General features: G+C 38.1%; 2 protein-coding genes across 2 annotated transcripts in view; one reads left to right on the top strand and one right to left on the bottom strand.

Annotated features, from left to right (window-relative positions):
- The window catches only part of LOC108094585 (E3 ubiquitin-protein ligase highwire), a 52,936-nt gene that overhangs the window by 11,018 nt on the left and 21,557 nt on the right, over positions 1-20,361 (bottom strand). The window contains exon 14 of the mRNA XM_017195203.2: positions 202-315. Within this exon, the coding sequence (XP_017050692.1) occupies positions 202-315 (114 nt within the window). The remainder of the gene's footprint in view (positions 1-201; positions 316-20,361) is intronic.
- On the top strand, positions 4,293-18,811 carry LOC108094586. Its single transcript, XM_017195204.2, has 6 exons — positions 4,293-4,960; positions 14,367-14,631; positions 14,694-14,851; positions 15,181-15,470; positions 15,537-16,579; positions 17,978-18,811. The coding sequence occupies exons 1-6, from the start codon at positions 4,736-4,738 to the stop codon at positions 18,472-18,474; spliced, it is 2,478 nt and encodes an 825-aa protein (XP_017050693.1). The 5' UTR covers positions 4,293-4,735; the 3' UTR covers positions 18,475-18,811.

Below are 20,361 nucleotides of genomic sequence, written 5' to 3'. Positions count from 1 at the left end.
AAACTGTTACACATAACGAATTTAATAAGAAATTATTTAAATTGAAATTAAAATCAGTACCAATTGAGATGAAATTACAACAATATAACGGATAACCAACAATACAAATTTTAAGTTATTTAATCGTTAAAATTTTGAATGAAAAATTCGAGTAACTTCAATTGGTTTGAATATTATTTGTTCGTTTAAGTATATACTCACTTATTGGGATCCAGACGCGATTCTGGTTGCAGCCAGGCAGCCAAACGGGCGCCCGATGATCCTGGCGCCCCGCTGATGAAGTCCTTCAGGAATTGACGCTCATTCGACTGGGATCTGCAATAGAAGAAGCCAATGAAAAAGGTTTGGAATTAGTAAAACCAATTAAACAGCAGTATAACATATTGTAAAGTTATGTTTTATATTTAATTTCACGAAATTGCATTGCCTTTTCATATGTTAATGGTATAAAAAACTTTTTCATTTCAATTTGTCCCATACAACTAAATTCTGTTTAATTTTCTTGACTTTATAAAATCATTTTGAAGCATGGCCTTTAATAACTATATTATTGACCTACACCCTGAATGGCTAATTCTGCTGTAAATATTTAATTGCAGATCAGGTAAGATTGGGATAGTGATGATTTGTATGGAACAACTACATATTTTCGAGCTAATAATGTTGTATTGGTTTTTAGGTACGTTGTACATTAGAACCCAGTCAGAACTTCACTTTGAAATATTCTCCACGGGTAAAAGGTTAATGGTTAAGGTCACGGGGCGATCAGGTAGAATCGCAGAGCACTTAAATCCATTCCCTTCCATTCCAGTCCAATCCGATCCGATCCGATCCCACCCAATACAAAGCACTCCAATCCAATCCAATCAGAGGCACAGCATCAAAGATGGACCGCCGGATTGACCTGCGTGGAAGGCGGAAGGAGGTGAGTGGCACGTAGGGAGAAGGACTGGAAGTGGAGGTAGACCGTCGAAGAGGTCGAAGGGCACGTATTGGCGCAGCGGGCGGTGCACGTGTGTGAGTGAATGGTTGAGCCCACATACCCACGGACTCACGGACATAAGGACAACGGACAAACGGACAGGCACGCACATGCAGTGACGTGTGAGAAAATAAAAGGTCTTATAGAGCCCGGGTACTGAATGAAAACCATGACCATTATCATCGCGAGACTCTCGAGATAGTGTTTTTGTAAAATGACGTATGGTTTCCATTGGTTGATAAAGAAATGCAAACGTGCTAAAAGATAAGAAAGGGTTTTGGTTATGGTATTTATACGTATTTGACTAATTTTAATTTGATTATATATTAGCTATGTACTATATTTAATATTAGCGATGTATGTATATGATGTACATAAATATATAAATATAATCAACAGGTGACTTGTCTCGTGACAAACCACTCGATTTGGGAAATGGATGTGTAACGGTCGCATTAGGGGGAAAATTTAATGGGAGGAGGGGATTAAACCGAAACAAACACAAAGCTGTGCACACACATACTTTATTTACATAAAAAGCAAATAAAACAATACCAAACAAATAAATGCAAACGAAATGGAAAATGGAAATGGAAAAGGGGAATGGGAATGGGAATTATGGGGAGTTTTCCGACGAAAATGATAATGTCAGTCGCGGGGGCCCCCAGTACTCCACCTTATAGAGGCGACCCTGCACTTCACGGCGAAAGCAAAAACAAAACAAAACCGGCGATTGGGGAGAGGGGGCATTCACAATAACAACAAAGGGCAGCAACCAACTGTGGCCACATGTGTGTGCGTGTGTGTGTGTCAGTTAGCGTGCGTGTGTGTGCGTGAGCTACCTGTGGGAAACACGTTTCCACTGCAATTAAACCCCGTTACCCCCCAAAAAACGCTCTATTCCCCCTTTCCAACTTCATAATACACTAAGAATAATAATTGAATATATATTGAAATACTGTTAAACTTTTAAGCCGAGCTTATAATTCCCAATTGCTTTTTTGTGAGTGCCATATGTAAAGGACTTTTCCTCGTAATATTTTACAAATAAGTACTGTAAATAAATTTGGTTGAGTGTACTCCCTCGAGCAAATGGAAATGGAGCGCAGAGAAACATGTTGCGGGCTCCCAACTGGAGTTGCACTGTTAGAGGGGGACAGACCTATACGGGGGAAGGCGGGGGAGTGAGTGAGAGGGGGACAACGGGAAGACGTGTGTGCTCCCTATTGCGGCAATGTAATCGTTCATTCATTCATTCAATTCAGTTTTTATCGTGCCACAAAATGCGGAAGAGTTGACTTGGCCAAAGGGGCAAAGCAACAGCAACAAAGAAAAGGGGATAGAAGCAGACGGCGAAAGAGACAGACAGATATATAGATAGAGCAAGAGAAAAACAATGACAGCCCATGTGGATGACATTCGTCAATTTCTTTATCGCTCACTCAACTCTAGGAAAAGGCAGAAACCCCAAAAAAATGAATAATACTATGTAATAATATTTTTTGTACTAGTAATAATAATAAGTAACAGAGGCTTCGTTTAATAGAAATTTAAATCAGTTTCAGGATGCCATCAAGTAAAAGGCATCATAACTAATAATATATTACACTATTTGTTTGAATTTCAAGCATTATTAATATTTTATAAGCCTAATGACGATTTATGGTCAAACGATATGGGTATTTTATTGATCCAAAATAATTGAAGCGAAATGTTGGGCTCAAAGTGAATTGGTAAGTGGTTTCACTTAAAAATCTTTAGGGATGCTTGTGGCACACCCCCGTTGTAAGGCCGTATTCCATTGACACCCATTTTCGTATCATTCGGGAAATCGGGGAGGTTTAGTAAACGAAAATATCATGACGTGATCCGAAACGCCGACAGAAATCACCGATCCAACGACGTAATAATTGAGTAGTTTGGGGTGGGGAACCCGTATATCTCGGCGTCCCACCCGGAATGATCCTCTGTCTCTTTCCCGCAGCAGGTTTCCATCTCTTTTTCGCCTGCTGGTTGGAGCGGTGCAACTTCCGCTTTCCGTTTGCCTCCCAAATTGAACGCAAATTGATTTGTGGCAACGTGCGAGTAAGAGAGACGTATACTCCTTCTCTTTCTAATGGCTACAATTAAATATATCGAGCTATCCTCCAATTACCTTCTCACGATCTTAGGCACAATATTTCTGGCTAAAATAGATCTTTAGGCATATCTTTACAAATTGTTTCAATATTTCTAAAGCAATGTTTTGAAAGACTTTTAGTTTTAACATTTAATCGTATGTAATTATGTTATAAATCCTAATGTTAAGCCCAAAAACAATTTGCAATTTATATAATATATTTTCTTGAAAATAAATAAAATAAAATACATTTTTTAGACAACATTAATCCGAATAAAGTCTGACTATAAAGTTTGTCAACTAGTTCTTTGAAATACATATAATTGGCAGTAGCAAAAACAATTCTTCGGCTTAGAATTAACTAACAACAAATAGGGTTTTCGCCTGAGTTGGTAATTATCATAAACTTGGGGTTATTATCTTCTACACGAAGTGAAACTAGTTACATTCTTAAAAGTTGAATTCCCTCGCAGAGAGGTTACACTAATATGACAAAAGATCCCAATAAAGGGGGACTTAAAGTGGATCTCATCATATGCTCTTGTTCTTCCTCCTTGTCTGGTTTATTTTCTCCGGTTCTCTTCTTCTTTCATATGTATAGACCCATCACGAAAGGAAATAAAAAGCGGTTCAGCTGATTTAATTTATCGAAAAGCCCCGCCGAAGAGCAACGGAGATCAGCTGTGAGGAGGTCTACGAGATACAAAGAAAAAAAGAGAACGAGGGAGCGGAATACACTGAGCGAAACTATTCCACTTTCATCATTCCGATATAACGTTATATGTTTGGTAAACTCCATTCAAAGATACTTATGCCCTTAGATTTATCATCGAAAAATTGTTATCTTTAAAGATTTAGATATTTAAAATTTTTAAAATCTATTTTAATTTCGGAAAGCATAAAAATATTTAATTTAGCTCTTTGTAAATAGGAAAAAAACCTATCAATTCTTATTTTAATACGATTGCTAACAGTTATGAGTTAGTTTAATCACGAGTGTTTATTATTTTTGTAATCATAATACAAATTTTTTAAACCCATGTTCAGTAAAATAATAATGAATAGTACTGCCGGGTGTATTTTATTAAGAGAGTCCCACAATCACATGAACGATCGTCGCGGTGTAGTGTGCATGCGCTGACGAACCCACTCTATGTGGTATATAGACCCGAGAGAACCCGGAGCGCTGCGATCGGACCAAGTTTCAGTTGCGAACAAACCGTCAGCGAGTGAGCAACAAGTTGGGCGTGCCGAAATTGTTTATAATTAATTTTCTCTTCAGTCGAGACTCGCAGCGGATTTTTTTTTTTGTTGTATTTTTTTGTTGTTCTTTTTTTTCTTATTGTTTTATTCTAAAATATTTCTGCGGATGACGAAGAGCCGCATTAATATGTGTTTAAGTGCGGCCCCTAAGATCGCAGCCGAGAAAAAAACGGGGCAGTAAATGGATATATAGTGCGGAGTGCCCTAAACCGTATTTTAATTGCACTTATAATTGAGCACCATACATTGCCAAAACGAAAACGAAATTGTAATACAATAAAACAAGCAAAACCAAAAAAAAAAAAAAAGCAAAAAAACAAAAGAGAGTGAAGAAAAGTGAACGAGATCCGAGATCCAAGCGCACAAGCACAATGAATTCGGAATGGATAACTTTGACCCTTCTCATTGTCGGCAGTTTGATATCGGATCAAGCTGTAGTCGCATCACCGCAGCGCTACGATCGCCTGCCTATCCGGGGTCATTCGCAAATTAGTGGGGGCCAGGACCACGCCCCCCGCGAAGATCGGGAGGACCTATGCAGCCACTGCTTCTGCTCGCAATCGAAGGCCACCTGCGACTTCAAGCAAAACAAAACGGTGAGTTTCGATTTGGGGGTATCCACTCATATAACCGCAGCCAGACAAAAGCGGTTTTTAATATTACTTAATTGGTCATCGATTCGCCGCTATATGTATTATCATGGCAGCACGACGTTTCAACACTCTATGTTTTATACGTGACAATTTAGGAAAGGATTGCTATGATGTGATATAACTTTTTTATTTATTCGCTCACATTAGAAATCATTAGAGGAATTTTAACTTGGGATTAAGAATGTTTTAAATTCAATAGTAACAATTCCAGATCATAGTAATACAAAATGGTAGTAAAAGCCTGTTGGGGTTCAACATTTTCTTCTTCTTTCTAATAATAATTTGTATATTATGTTAACCAAACTAGTAATATATAATATTTACATTTGACTAAAATATGTTTATATATATAGATACATTATCATTATGATAGCACGTATTATTTAAACATGAGATCCACAACAACTAAACTGCACCTGCAACTAAACTGGCCAAGAAGAAAGCTTGTACTAGGTTACTAGAATTTTCGAACTCACGGCTAAGACATCCAAAAAAAAAGCTCTAAATGTCTGTAATGCGTTCCGAATTTTCTAGGGAAGGAGCTTAGTGCAAAGTCCATCTTTCGATGTTTTAAGCAATCAAACATACATATAAAAAGTAGTCGGTCGGTCTTATCTTTCCAAACGAAGACAGTTGCTTTTGCAACTGAAAACTGAAAACTTAAAAATGAAAACACTTGCATTGAACGAAAAATAACAAAGATCCCATTGAAACATGTACAATTTGTCGTGTGGGCACTCCTAAATTCTTCAACCTTGCTTTTCTAATTAGCGAAAACTTCGAATGTTTGACGGCTTTTTATTTGCCTTGTGTGTGACATTATTTAATGGAATTAGCATCAATACACAGCAGTTAGTACGAGTATACATATATGAAAAGTATTGCTTCGTAATGGCCTTATTACATGGCGATTGGGAAAACAAATGTTGGGCAAATGTTCGCATTTGGAACACTTACACCATTGCAAGCGATAATTGCAGTCTTTAATGGCTTTTATTTTTTGCATTTAGGGGCATTGGTTAATAATAACGAACTATTTATAATATAACAAAGATATAACTTGCAACTAACAGGTTAGTTAAAATCTAGCAATATGATTCTTATTTGTAAATGTATGATAAGAACATGATTAACTCGTGTTCCACCAATATAAGTTCTAAACAAATACTTTATAGAAAACCTTTCACTTATCAATTAGTGATAGTAAATTATTCTTCCAAGGTTCCATTTTAACAATCAAAATGACGTTTTTTATTGAGTAAGTAAAGTGAGTAATCATTGATAAAGTCAAAAGTTTGTGTTTGTTAGGGATTGAGAACCTACTTGCAGTCACAGTCACGTTTTGTTTAATAGTTTATACATCCAATAAAAGTTATTGTAGTTATAGGGGAGTTATTGTTTCTGAAATCCCGACTAAATCGCGACTTAGAGTGACTACTGTACAGGGTACACACACACATTTTCCGCATGTGTGGAGGCTTTTGGCAGCTAACTGCCAAAGTAAACCAAAATAAAACGCACCAAAAGAGGCGGATAGAACAAAGAAAAGCGCAGAAACAGAAGCTGGATGAGAAGGAGGAGGAGCTGATAAAGAAGAAGAGACAGACGGACAGTCGCGGCGATAAGTAAACGCACACAAATCAAGAGTCACTTTGTTTTTCCCTGATAATTGTTGGCTTAGTTGTTTATTTAGTGCAGACCAGCGATGGAAAATGAAAAATACATATGGGTTGTGAAATTAGCTGCAAGTACTTTAAATTTATGTAACGCAATTTACCAAAATGAATGATAAATAGATCCGTGAATCAGGTTTCGACAGTCATAAGTCATATCCGTATAAACCAAAGTTGATCTAATTCGCCGAATTTGTGTGAGTCAAGGCATAGATTTTATTAATATATTGACAAACTAGTTTAGAATAACAGAAAATTGTTTGATATCGTAAAAAGGTGTTAAGGTGTTTTAAAGGTGTTTTAAAATTATCAATCGAACGTTATTAAGCATATAAAAAATAAAAATTAGTCTATAAATGTTCTTGACCAAAAAGAATTTAAATCTTTTAATGGTTTCAATGTTCTTCACTTTTTGACCCTGGAGTTTGTTGGAAAATTATAGTTTTCCTTCGTTTCCCCGGATTGGGGAAAATTCGGTGTTTTGAAATGCGTTCTGGGCACTTTTGATTAATAGCACGCCGAATCGGAATGTAAACAAAACCCAGAGCTGCGTGCAAAATAAAATGAATGAAAGAATAAAACGAAAGAAGGCGGCGCCGTCGCCGCTCCCTCTTCCTCTTTCCACGTCCCACCCCCTCTATAAGGTAGTAACCCCCCTTCCCTCTCTTTTGGCCACCAACCCGTTCGACAGGTTATGCTAATGAGTCAGGTGTGCGTGTGTGCGTATGTGTGTGTGTGTGTTTGTTGCTGCTCTCAGCCTTTTCTCTCTGAAACAAAAAGAGCGGCAAGTGCAAGTGACTTACAAACTGAATTTATGATCAGAGAATCTGATTTCTCCTGAATCGAATATGCATATATTTTGATATAATCAGGCAACGCAACAGATTTGAATCCCTAAAATGGTAAACGTCCCATATAGAAAATGACTAATCCGGATTAAGATTATAAAATTATTTTTATGATCTTCCAGCAAATCTAGTCCCATTTTATATTAATTATTTTTATAATCAGAATTAACATTGTCAAAAATATTATAAAATTGAACATTTCCTTCTATAAAATATTTTGTGACTATGCCTAAAAAAAAAAAGCAGCTGCAAAGATAAGAATTAAATTTCTGGACAATAACTTTATGTTTTTTGAAAACATAGCCTATACCGTCGCATGCACATAGTTTTATAATTGACATTTTAAATTGAAAAAAGAATCTTTAAAGCCGTTCAGATAAGAAAAAATTCAAGGTCATTTATATTACTGGGAATAAATGAATGCTTCTGTAAAACTAAAACATCTACTTTAAATGGAATCTAAAAAGGTCTTCCATCTTTTTATCATCACATGACATGTAAATAAAACAAATCAGACTGCAGTTCCGAGAACAGATTTTCATAAATCAGCAATCAATAATCCGAACACTCAACTTGTGTGTTCTTGAAGATACGTGAATATATATTTTTATGTGTATATATAGTATCTATAAGATATAAGACCTCTGTTTGTTGGCTTTGACCGAAAATATCTTTCCGCCTTGATATTAGACGCACCACATACTCGTATCTTGTGAATTCTGCACTTCCTCAGTAATTGAGTGAACTTAGATGCTTTTTCCAGCGGATGTCGACCAAGCGGGTGACAATTTTTCCCCCAAACCCCTCCCCCTCCTTTCTCCGCCTTTCTCCTCCTTTCCCTTTCACCCTCCGCTTATCTTTTCTTTGTGATTGAGAGTGTGTGTGCGTGTGTGTGTGTGTGCGACGCATGTGTCGTCATCTTGTAGATACAGAATTTTATTTATTTGCTGCGTGGGCCAGCAGCTCGTTTTTCTTCTATGTGCAAAGTGGACAGACTTTTGACTATCGAAAACAGAAAACCAAATGCCGAAAACTGAAAACTGAAAACCGAAACAGAAAGCGAAATGAAAACCGAAAACGGATGGAGAACAAAATCGAGTGGAAATGCATTCCACCCACTTTTCCGACCCGTTCCCCCAGCAATCTATAGATTGACAGTAATAAGCCAAAAAGACCTCTTATATAGTGTCGGCAGCTGGAGAACACCGGAAAAAAATACGAGAGGGCTTAAAACAAAAGCAATTCAATCATATAGCACTCAAATGAAAAAGAGATTCACTGGAAAAAAATCTGAATTATTTAAAGCAAATAGTATTAACTTTTTAATGGGACATTCTTAATTTAAAGTTATTTAACTTTTGTTGTATTGTAAATATGTTTTCCTTGAATTAAATTTTCTACCTAAGCTATGTAAAGCTTTAATGATTATCATAATAACTATCTTTGTGTTCTTGTAAATTTACTCCAAATCAATTTCAAGTTATTTGACTTAGTTAAATATTCTTCAAATATAATATATACATATATTATATATCACTATTTTTGTTAAATTGTAAACATTTTTCCCACTGCAAGGAAAAAAGGAACTGGAGGCGGGGACTTGCGTGTTTCGAGTGTTTCTGTTTTAGTGGAATGCGCCTACTTAAATTCCCATTTCAAATGGCTACTTAAACTACTTGGGACCAAATGTTATGGCTGCGAGCTGCTAAAAATCCATCAATTGCCACAAATTGAATGCTCGTTCCACAAAAGCAGCAGTAAAAACAACAAAGTGCGACTAAGAGGTGGAAAGTGAAGAGGAGTGAGTGTGTGCATGCCACAAAATGTAGAAAATATCTGAAGACAGCGCCCCAGGAGGTGTCTGAAAAAAAAATCGAGTTTCCAAGGGGATTGGAAAATGCGCATTCCGTTTTAATTTTGCCAATAATTCCGCTAATCGGTAAACAACTTTCGATTGTATATATAACACACAGTCAGCCAAGTAATCCGCCGCTTTCCACTCTGATATGGAAATGGAAAGATTTACAAGACATCTGCATGCGATGTGTGTACATAAATATGGATTTTGTAAACCATAAAAGGCAAACCATATAAACACAAGACATCGGTTCACTTATTGAACTAATATCACACTAAATTCAATTCGATAAACATACATATATAGAACATCTTCAACATGAACTTCCATGTACTTTCCGCAATAACTAAGAATTCATCCATAAACAAAGTTAGTTTACTCTGCAAATCGAAAGGAAACGGATTTTGTTGTATTTTTATTTACAGATGAAAACATATTTCTGCTTAAAGGCATAATATTTTGCTGTCGGTTTGGTGGTATAATTTCCCTTTTCATCTCCATAAAACCATGCAGTTTATATACAAATTGATATTTTAGTGCGAATATCGATCACATAAACATTTTCGCAGTGCAGAAGTCTGTTGGTTTATTGCAAACTTCTGGTTTTCCTAGCCCTCCTTGTCATAACAATATTCACATTGTAAACAATGAGATAATATTGGCCAACTTACAAGAAAGAAAGGAAAAGTGGTTTGGCGGTTGATTGTTGCTCAAGCGTAAAGATAGCTCTTATCTATCGACAACTGTTTTGTGCTGCAAGTTAATGAAATGTGATTTGGACTCATTGAAACGCCTTCGAATATATTATATATCCAGAATGGCTTATCTGCGGGGTATTAATAATCACGATTGAACAGAACCCACGAGGAATTTTCAGCCAGCAAGTCACGTACTCATTTTCCAGTCGAACGTGTCGAGGTTCTGTATCTGTATCTCGCAGATACAGATTATGCGCCGATTCCAGATGCATTCGCCGCAGTGCGTTTTTTGTATGTGTGTGTGAGAAATAGATTGGGAAAGTCCTTTTCCCATTTTCCGGCCATGTGATCACCATGCCGTTTAAATTTCGGCTTTCACTTCCCAGATTTTCCCAAGAGCAAAAAAAGAACAACAACAAAAAATAAAGTTATAGATACCAAAAACCGAAGAAAGCGAGAGGTGGATCATAATTTATTTTTAATTGGCTTTGTTTGGTTATTTATGTTCTGTTGTTGGTTTTGGCACTTCCAGCCAGGCGACTGCAGCTATTTCCGCTTGTCTGCCACGCCCCCCTACGCCTTCCCGCCCCCCGACCATCCATCCTTCCGCCATACTCCATACTATATGATTTCGTTCCAAAAATATATCGCTTAAAGTTGTCGCCGTTGAAGAAATGCCCGGAAAATGTGAAAACCGTGAGCGGAATCTTTTGGAGAAAAGCGCACAGAGATCACTTTGGTGATCCGAAGTGAGTGAGACTTTCTATATATAGAGCCTGGATCTCAATATATAACCCATATCTACACATGGAAAAAATAGTTGTAACCAATTTGAGTTCCCAATTCTGATTCCAGAAATGCAAAACTCAAAAGACTTAATTTATAAGTCATAAGTTAAAATGATCTCAGTTATGTTAATCTTCATCATTTCTGTTTCATTATATTTATTTAATATTTATCACTTAATCTAACCGTACCCAAATTAAAAAAAAATGCAATAAACACAATTTTGTTAGCAGTTTTTTGTATATTTATATGAAATGCATGACTCATGTTTGATAATATTTTTCATTTTATAAAAGCCACTTATGTATGCATATATAATATAAATATATATATATATATATATATATATATATATATCTGTGAAGATATATTGACGCCGGCTGACGAGATGGAACTTCATAAACTTTTCAGACGTTTAGGCCACAACTTTGTTTGTTTTTTCTTGTCGACTGATGGTTCCCATAAACTTGAAACCAAATGAAGGAGGAATGGGAGGGAAAGCCCGGGGAAATGGGTGGGGAAAACAGGAGGGGAAATGTGGGTGGAAAGGGGGCGGAAAAACTGTCTGTCAGACAAACAAGCAAATTAAAACTCACACGTAATTGAGACTTCCTCTTTAGGAGGAGAAAAGAGCGAGAAACTGGAGCAATTGAAAGAAATTGCGCCCAAAGGCGTGTAACAAACAGACCGAGAAGACCGAGAAAACCGAGAAAATAAAAAGGGAGGCCGGAAGAGGGCAAAAAATAATAACGAAAAAAAGAAAAACAAATCAAGAGAGCAAAATCTTGGAAGACCAGAAATCTCGGCAAGCAAAACAAAATCAAGAAGCCAACGGGAAAGAGGGATAAGGCTAATGCAGCTGTGGCTCCAAGATCCAGATTCATGATTCAGGTTCGGATCCAGAGACATTGAACCCGCCAACGAGGCCAGACGAAAGAGCAGGTGGCCAGACTTTCGGATCGGGCCGTGCATTATAATTACAATTACAATGCCACCCTCCCCAGTTTGCCACTTTACTCCTCCTCTTCTTCTTCTTACCACCATTATGGCAACTGCGAAGACGACACAAATGACAAATTTCATTAAAGCCGACTGCAAAACGGAAAAGCCGAAGGTCCAACACTCTTTTTGACAGTGGTTAATCAATTTGAGACCTCTTTTGTTATAAAAGCTCGGATAAAAATCTTTGAAACATTATAAACAAGACAGTTTTCAAGTTTTATTTGTGTGTTTATAGCTCTTTTTAATAAGAACAATAAAGAAACAATTTATAGAGGTTTAATGGAACTATTAAACAAAATAGCTAACAATTTTGTTGAATAATACGTTTTTTGGAAACTATAGAAATGTCAGTTACAGCACATATATCTTTGTCTAAAAAAAATTTTATGAAGAAGTATGTAAATTGTTCCCAAATGTTGGATTAAAAAATTAACTCTAATTTTGTAAAAAATATGACCGAACGGCACGTACAAATTATGATGGTACTCGCACCCACAAAGGGCGACACTGGCGATTAACCAAAAGAAAAAATGGAGGTATATATTATAATAAAGCAAACTTAAACTAAAGAAAAGACACACTTGGCACTGAAAAATATACTTAAATGCCCTTGAAGATGGAACGTATTGATAAGCAATTAAACAAAACTCCAGAGAATGTCAGTTTAATTTTTCTATTCATAAATACACACAACAAAATCAATTCATTGACTAGATTTCATTGATAAAACTTCGTTATAGATTTTTATTTTTATTATTATTATTTTTTTTTTTTGCTGTGCTTTACAGTTTTTAATTTTATATGTATTTTTTTAAGTGACCTTTTGGTCGCTTTCTTTGTTTCAAGTATTTCACCAGTTTTTGCAATTGCAGCATAAACGGAATTTTCTGCAGCAGTTATCAGTAATATTATTGCAATTTCTTGGAGATAATTATTGGAATATCGAAACTGGGCAGCGTGAATCAGGAGTGTGATTCAGTTACAAATCAAACAGAATTGAAATCTAACAGCCAGACATAACACGCCGTCGAAAAGCAAACAATCTGCTTTAAAGCGACTAACAAAAAGCCGATTCATCAATATTGCGGATGATAGTATGGTAAATAAATTGTGGCAAGGTTAAGTCGACAATACTTTCGCAACTTTCTTAAAGAAAACTCACATGTAATATCAGTAGAATTGTTGCTTATATAAAATATTTCTGGGTTTCTTGAACCCTAAAAAATCGGGCTTTTTATCAGAAATCCATGCTGTTTGTTGGTATTCCCAAATGCGTTGTAGTTTATTTTTCTATATATATTTCTGTGTTCCTTTTTTATCAGAAATCCCTGGTTAATGTTGGTATCCCTAAATGAGCTTTAGTTTTGATTCAGTAAGGGCCACGGTAATCGGGATTCATTAACGCAATGAGGAAGATCTTGGGCACTTGAACGTGATCAACAACAAGATCATCAGCGTCATTAGCGACATCTCGTCACCGCCAGCACTTTGGGCTCGCAACTATTTTCACTTAATTTAATGAGAAAATTGCACCCTCGGGTGATGGTTCGAGTTTGAGTTCGAGTTCCAGTTGGGGTTCTTCAATGGAGCAATGAACGTTGCGGTCAAGTTGCCGTTGTTGTCGCCTGATGTTGCTGCTGCTTCTGCTGTTTGTATTGCTGCTGTTGCTGTTGTTGCTGCTGTTGTTGTTGTTGTTGCTGTTGCTGCTGCTGCTGTTGCAGGTCCCATTGTTGTTGTCGCAGACACTGCGTTTAAAAATAACACAAGAGTGAGGGATACAGACCGCAAGAAATGTAAGTCAAGCGTCACAGCCCCCCGGCAACAGCAACTTCACTTCAGCAGCAGCAACATCGAAGCAAAGAAAATAATAATAAAATAAAAAGGGATTGCAACTGCGGGCCAGACACTTGCAACTCCCAGTTTCCCTCTCACAAACGGAAAAAAAAATAACAAATGCTTAACAGCCTATGAATTTCTGAGTCATTTGTGCCCAAAGAAGTGCTAAATACTTGATTTATGTACATTTCTTCAAATCCACACATCAATGCAAATTGCTCTTATTTTCTTATTTGAAATTAGCTTGTACGTCGCATGGAAATTCAAAAAAAAATCCAGAACACTTGTATTTAATAAGCAGCAAAATCATCTATCAATCTATTTTCTATAACTAAAAACTACATTTTTTTGTGGAAAAAACCACAAATATGGGTATACAATTTGTCAGGATTTATTAAATTTTTCCTACTTTATATACCATCTCCTTTATTTTGTTATACAGTATTGTCTACTGCAATTACGATTAGTTACCAGAATGTTTTTCTTATCTCGCAAATCCAGTAGTTATATCAAAAAGGTTTTTTTTTTCAATGTACGATTATTTACCAGAGTGATTTTCCTATCTTAAGAAATCCGGTAATTCTTTTAAAAAGGTTTTTACGAACGATTTCTTATCTGACTTCCCTATTTTTTTGTTTTCCCAAGCAGCTGTCGACAGTATTCAACGATAAATACACGGTGCCGCTGAACATCAAGAATATTGAGGTGCGATTGATGGCTGGCACCAAATTTGTGATGCAGGAGAACTTCTTTTCCAAGGGAAATCAAGTGAACAACTTTGGCGTTATCGGAGTGAATAGCAACGATCAGGTGGAGATCACAAGCAATGCATTTCTACACAACAAAGGTGGCCTCCCCAGCATCGACATTAGAAACATGTCCACGGTTTTCCTTCGCGAGAAATTCCTGACAGGTAAGTTCAAATATTCAACCAAATTTCGAGAGGAAGTTCAAACAATTTTATTCCACTAACAGGTGCGGATTACAAATTGCTGGTGGAGGACGTGGATCAACTGACGGTGTTCCCCAACGCCTTTCAAATGAACAAACTGGTTTGCTCTCTCAAGAGGATAAAGAACTTGGATCTGATGAAGAACGCCTTTAATCCCGAGGGTGCCACATATCGCATAAACGTAAGTGATTTCGAAATATTTATTAATATTTAATGTTTTAATTGTAAGTAAATCAAGAAATTGGTCATGTGTGTTAGAAACAGTAAGGCGCATATGTAAAAAATGTTGGTTACAAAAGAAACTTTCTGTTTTTTACATTGAACATCTTTTTTACATATGTTAACTACTATTTATTTTTGACACAAATGTAAAAAACTTTGTCTAGTTAATTTCAAACGTGTTGATTAACCCCTCATGAAATTTTAACTTTGAATTTTGTTCCACTAGTGAATACTATTGTGTTTACAAATGATATTGTGATATTAATTATTTTTTATTCGACTTTGCAGCTCCGCGTGGAGGACTCGACGTTCAAGGAACTAAACAGCTTTGGGGTTTCCATGGGCAAGGTGATGTTCCTGCGCTGCAGCATCCAGTACATAACGAGCCACACCTTCGACGTGACCAGCATCCGAGAGCTGGTGATCGAGGACTGCAAGATCCTGGTGATCGAGTCCCAGGCGCTGACCAACAAACTCCACAGCGATTCGGTTGCCATTCGAGACACAGTGATTGGAACGATTGAGGGTCAGGCGATCAGCCAGAGCGGCATAACCACCATGACTCTGGATGGCAACAAGTGGGTTTATATTTTGTACTCTCTTTTAAATCCTGTTCATCTAATCTGACACTCTATCTCCCTTAGAATCGCCACCATCCGTTCGAATGGCATTCAGATCGCCGCCGTGGATTTGTGCATTCGCAACAACTCAATTGGCCGCGTGGAACCAAATTGGCTGAGTGTTAGCCAGGCGGACCATGTCGAGATCGAGAACAACAGCTTCGAGGACTACGGCCAGTGTGAACTGAATATTGGTTCCGCCAATTGCAGTTTCCGTAACAATTACCTGCACAATCCGCTGGCGGGTAGCCTAAACTTCACGTGTCGCGTTCACCAAGTGCGCGTTGGTCGCGAATGTTCGTGCCAGAAATCCTGGCTAACTTCACTCACCGATCACGATCTCGAATCGGAGGTGATGTGCCGGGTGGCGGAGGATCACCGAGGCTGCTTAAATGCCACCAGCACGGATGTGCGACGGTTTGTGAACGAGGCATGTGGCACGAATGCCACACGCCATTGCATCGCCGGTCAGTGGGTAACCCGGCTGGCCAGCGATCAGCTGAGCGGTACGGGCAAATATCCCATCACCGAGATAGCTTTGATGATTGCGGTGGGCACCGTCGGGCTGGTCATCATCTTTGGCTTGTTGGTCAAGTGCCTGCGAAGTGGCGGCACCGCCGGCGCCAAAAGCCAAACCGACAAATGCCAAATGTCGGATGAGATGCGCGATCAGTTGCGTTCGCTGGCCATGGAACTCGCCGAAGGAGATGCCACCCGAAAGGGTGTCCTCAAGCTGATCAATGGATCACCGAGTCAGCGGGAGTGCTACAATAAGACCTTATGCGTTCTGGGCAACATGCAGCACAAGTCATCGAGGATCGAGGCTCTGCTGCTCCAGCACATTTCCCAGTGCAACGGGAGCACCCGTCCCGTTGGCGAGATGTACGGCGGTGGTCCGAATCCCGTACCGCTGCCCAGTGCCCCAAGTCCGAGTCCCAGTTCGCATGGCGGAAACGAGGAGGAGCCCATCTACCAGGAGCCCGATCAGCAGCTGCTCATCTGCGGCGAGTACTCGTCGCCGGCGCACACGGAGGAGTACACGTACTCGGAGCCGATAAATGCCATGAGTAAGTATCCTCGCAACGGGGATCCTGGCCAGAATCGACCCCTCCTGCCACCGCATCCCAGTCGAAGGTGCTAAGTGGGTTGATCACTCACCCGTTTTGTATCTAACTTGTACATAACCTATATACTCGCATATATATAACCTCCAAAGATGTAGACCTATGTGTGTGTGTAGAGCGGATATTAGTTATCGTATTTATCAACGTATTTATTAAGCAACTGGAATCCCACGATCCGTTTTATTGGACCAGATCAACGTTGAAGTCTGAAAAGTTTTTGGAGCCACACCAAAAATCGAAATGTAATCGAAATGTAATCGAAATATCGAAACAATTCTTCATATATTCGAATTTAATCGAGACAACTACGGGACTTAATTGCAATGAACGAAATTGTGTATAAAACACACCGCACATGACATCTACTTCAAATCGAAATTGAAACCTAAAGAGATATTCCTATGTCGAATGCTTTAAAAAAATACCTATAAGATCTGCCCCAAAAATAAGATTAAATGGTTTTGTGGCGAAAATTTATTGAAATAATCAACGTATACACACTCCTTAACGAAGAAAAAATAATCTTTTAATTAACCAATTCCAAAACACCTTACATTCACCATTTTTTTTGTAATTTACATAAGAAGGCGTTACATTTGCACGTAGACTTGTGTAGCACCCAAATGTTATTATACACCCAAAAAAAAAATAATATTATTAAGCACAAACACAAACACGAGTTCGCTGGCAGGAGTCGATCCACAAACACAATGGCAAAAAGGCAAACCACAAATGCGGAACGCATTAAAACACAAAGGTACTAAAAACAAAACGTAGTTAAATACTTCCCACAATTTCGAATAACTTGGTGATGGAATCTACTCTCTCTTTCTCTATAAAAGTATTTGGTGATGTATGTTTAATTTGTAACTGTGTGTATGTAACTTGGATTATATTAGTTGTATGTCTTATATATGTTGTCTGTGTATTTGTTGTATTAACTAACCATTTAACTGGAGAATATTGGGGCTGTTTATGTATTACGATTTTAAGGGGTGTTGGTACTTGTAGCTATTTTATAAACTTACAAATTACAAAAGAAATGCCCTTCAAAAAATCTTTGAAAAATATATGTTTTTAACCCTTAACACTGAACTTTATCTTTGTTTGACTTCTTCGAGTTAAACAGACCAAAAGATCAATTAGATATTCAAAGGATTAACTTTAAAATTTAACTTGATAAACCCTGTTATAGGGATTAAATATCAAAGAAACGAAGTGCACTTATTTTTGCCTGTGAACTTAATATATACGCTTAATATATGAACAGTCCCAGTAAACCCCTAAAAACCATTTCTTTAACCCATTTTTTTATACCCCATTTGTGATTTTATCTTACAGATGCGAACGATATGCCGCCAGCTTATCAATATGCCACGCCCATGCGGATCCTCTCGCCCACGCAGCAACAACAACAACAGCAAAGGCAACAGACGCAACAGGCGAGTGTGGCGAATTATGCCACGCCCGTTTGGCGATCGACACCGAGTGCCACGCCCACCAGCCGACCGCCGTCGGGGTCACAGGGGTCAACGACGGCGCCGCGAGCGGTGAAGGATCTGCGACAGGCGCTGCAGAACTCGCCGCAATTCCATCCCGATCAGCTGACCTCGGCGCGCAACCAAAGACAGGTGCTGCAGGTTCAGCCGCCGCCGTATGCCACCCAGGGTCACAATAGGAGCGCACAGGTCAAAGGTCAGCGGAGGCGGAGCTTCGAGTGCCTCGACGGGGCCGCCAGTTTGGCGGCCATGGAGCACATGGACTCCGGATCGGATCACTCCGGCGGCAGCGATGTGACCGTCCAAATTGCCGATGTGATCGACTATGCGGACGCCTAAAAGTATGCAGAACTCCCATTATATAGTCCTATATATGTATATATCCGCATATATATATATCTGCCACAATTGTCACACCTGCCACCCACAACAAATGAAGAAGGAGAAGAAAAAAAAGAGGAAAACACCGGCCAGCAGCAGCGCCAAAAAAACTAATATAAAAAAAAGAAAACACTTTGTGATATTCATACAGTTTCCCTGGATCTGCGAAGAATGGAGAAGAGATATATCTAGAGAGAACCGATCGAGAAGAACGGGCTCAATGGCCAACATAAAATAAGCTAGGTTAAGTGAATTTAAACTAAATAAAACTTATTGCAGAAAACGCGCGACTGAACCATTGTGTAAAGATCTTATTTATTTTGGGTTCTATGGTAATGGATTCAGAATCAGAATCCTTATAAGCTGTTTGTCAAAATGAATACAAATCTTTTCCACCGAGGTAATAAAAATAATTATTAATTTAGGATCAATTGGAATATTTGTTTTCCCAATGTTTCCTTTCCAAACAATAAATAGTTTTTTTAACGGAGTATAAACCTTCGTTAAAATGTAGATCATATTTATTATATAACATAATTTTATGCACTGAAAATATATTTTTTAAAGTCGCCCCAGGAATACCGCGTAGTAACCGAAGCTTGATTAATAAAATAAACAAGGCACAGATCCCATTTCTCCGATTTTTATCGAGAGGGTGGCATATCAAATGGCCAATTTCTCAGTTACTGCTGGCGCATGACACATAAATATTAATCGCTATTGGCTTGCACAGCTGTTTTGTTTAGCTGGCATAAACAAAATAACGAATAAAAAACAAAAAATAAAAGCCAAAGCAAAATGCCAGGCGGGTGTGCTGAAATTGCATTTTGAAATGTTGTATAACTTGATTTGCAAGCGCGATCAGCGAGCTGTTTTTGTTGCAAATTAAATGTTGCTCTTGCTGCCGCGGCTGCCATGCAAATGCGTTCTAAAAGCCTTTTCGAGTTATTAATGTGCATATATGGTCAGTAAGTCAGGCAGGCGCTCAGTCAGTTTGATCAGTTGGCTCACATCTCTCTGCAGGGGTAAAACAATTGGAGCACTGACAAAAAACTTCAGAATTGCTTTACTAAAACTAATAGTTTAAAAAATCATAAATACTATGCACAAGCTAAAATGCAAGCCTTAAGATTTTGAATAATTTTACTGAATTTTTAAAATTTATTTTCAGGCAGCTTAAAATTTGTATTTTTCAGTGCACCCAAGAAGATTTACGTTTCCAACGAGCAGCACAAATCAGTAAAATGTAATGGGGATATTTATTACCTAAGTACGACTCGAGTCTCCAAGGTAAATGGCGTGCTTATCGCCACTTTTAAATAGAATCACTCAAAAAGCCATAAATACAAAAAGCTCAATTTGCCACTCAATTATGCCAGCGATAAGAATGAGTTCACCATTTAGAAGGTTCACGAAAAAGTAACAGTTTAAAAAATATAAGTAGAATATTATATTATCTTATTAGGAAATAATTCTTCTTTAAACTGTACTGTTTTTGGAAACTGAAGAGGTTCCCAGAGGTTTTGAGCGGGGCGTGATAAAGCCGAATGATCTGAAGAGCCTCTGCGGTTTATACTTATAATATTTACATAACTTGGCTCTTAAGAGGCCCACCGCTAAGTGCTCCATGTTTGTGTTTGGAGCGCGGTAAATTTGATTTGATTTCTGTTGACTTACTGTTACACCTCCTCCTCACTTTCCTCTCCTCTTTCTTCTCGCCTTTATCCTCCCTTTTGTGGCCCTTCTCTTTCACCATTTTTGCGGGGGCTTTCTTAAGGCGGCAAGTGTCAAGCGATGCTTGGCATCATTCAATTAAGCGCAGCGCAAGAATTCTGATTCAGATTC

This window comes from Drosophila ficusphila, unplaced genomic scaffold, assembly GCF_018152265.1.
Source record: "Drosophila ficusphila isolate 14025-0441.05 unplaced genomic scaffold, ASM1815226v1 contig_198, whole genome shotgun sequence".
Taxonomy (NCBI): domain Eukaryota; kingdom Metazoa; phylum Arthropoda; class Insecta; order Diptera; family Drosophilidae; genus Drosophila; species Drosophila ficusphila.
This window is presented reverse-complemented; position numbering and strand designations above follow the sequence as displayed.

What these genes read in the sequence shown, in the direction of transcription:
- LOC108094586 (XM_017195204.2), top strand. Translation starts at nt 4,736, where the DNA reads ATGAATTCGGAATGGATAACTTTGACCCTTCTCATTGTCGGCAGTTTG. An exon ending in GTGCCACATATCGCATAAAC is followed by an intron (nt 14,852 to 15,180) that starts GTAAGTGATTTC and finishes TCGACTTTGCAG; the next exon opens with CTCCGCGTGGAGGACTCGAC. An exon ending in GGAGCCGATAAATGCCATGA is followed by an intron (nt 16,580 to 17,977) that starts GTAAGTATCCTC and finishes TTTATCTTACAG; the next exon opens with ATGCGAACGATATGCCGCCA.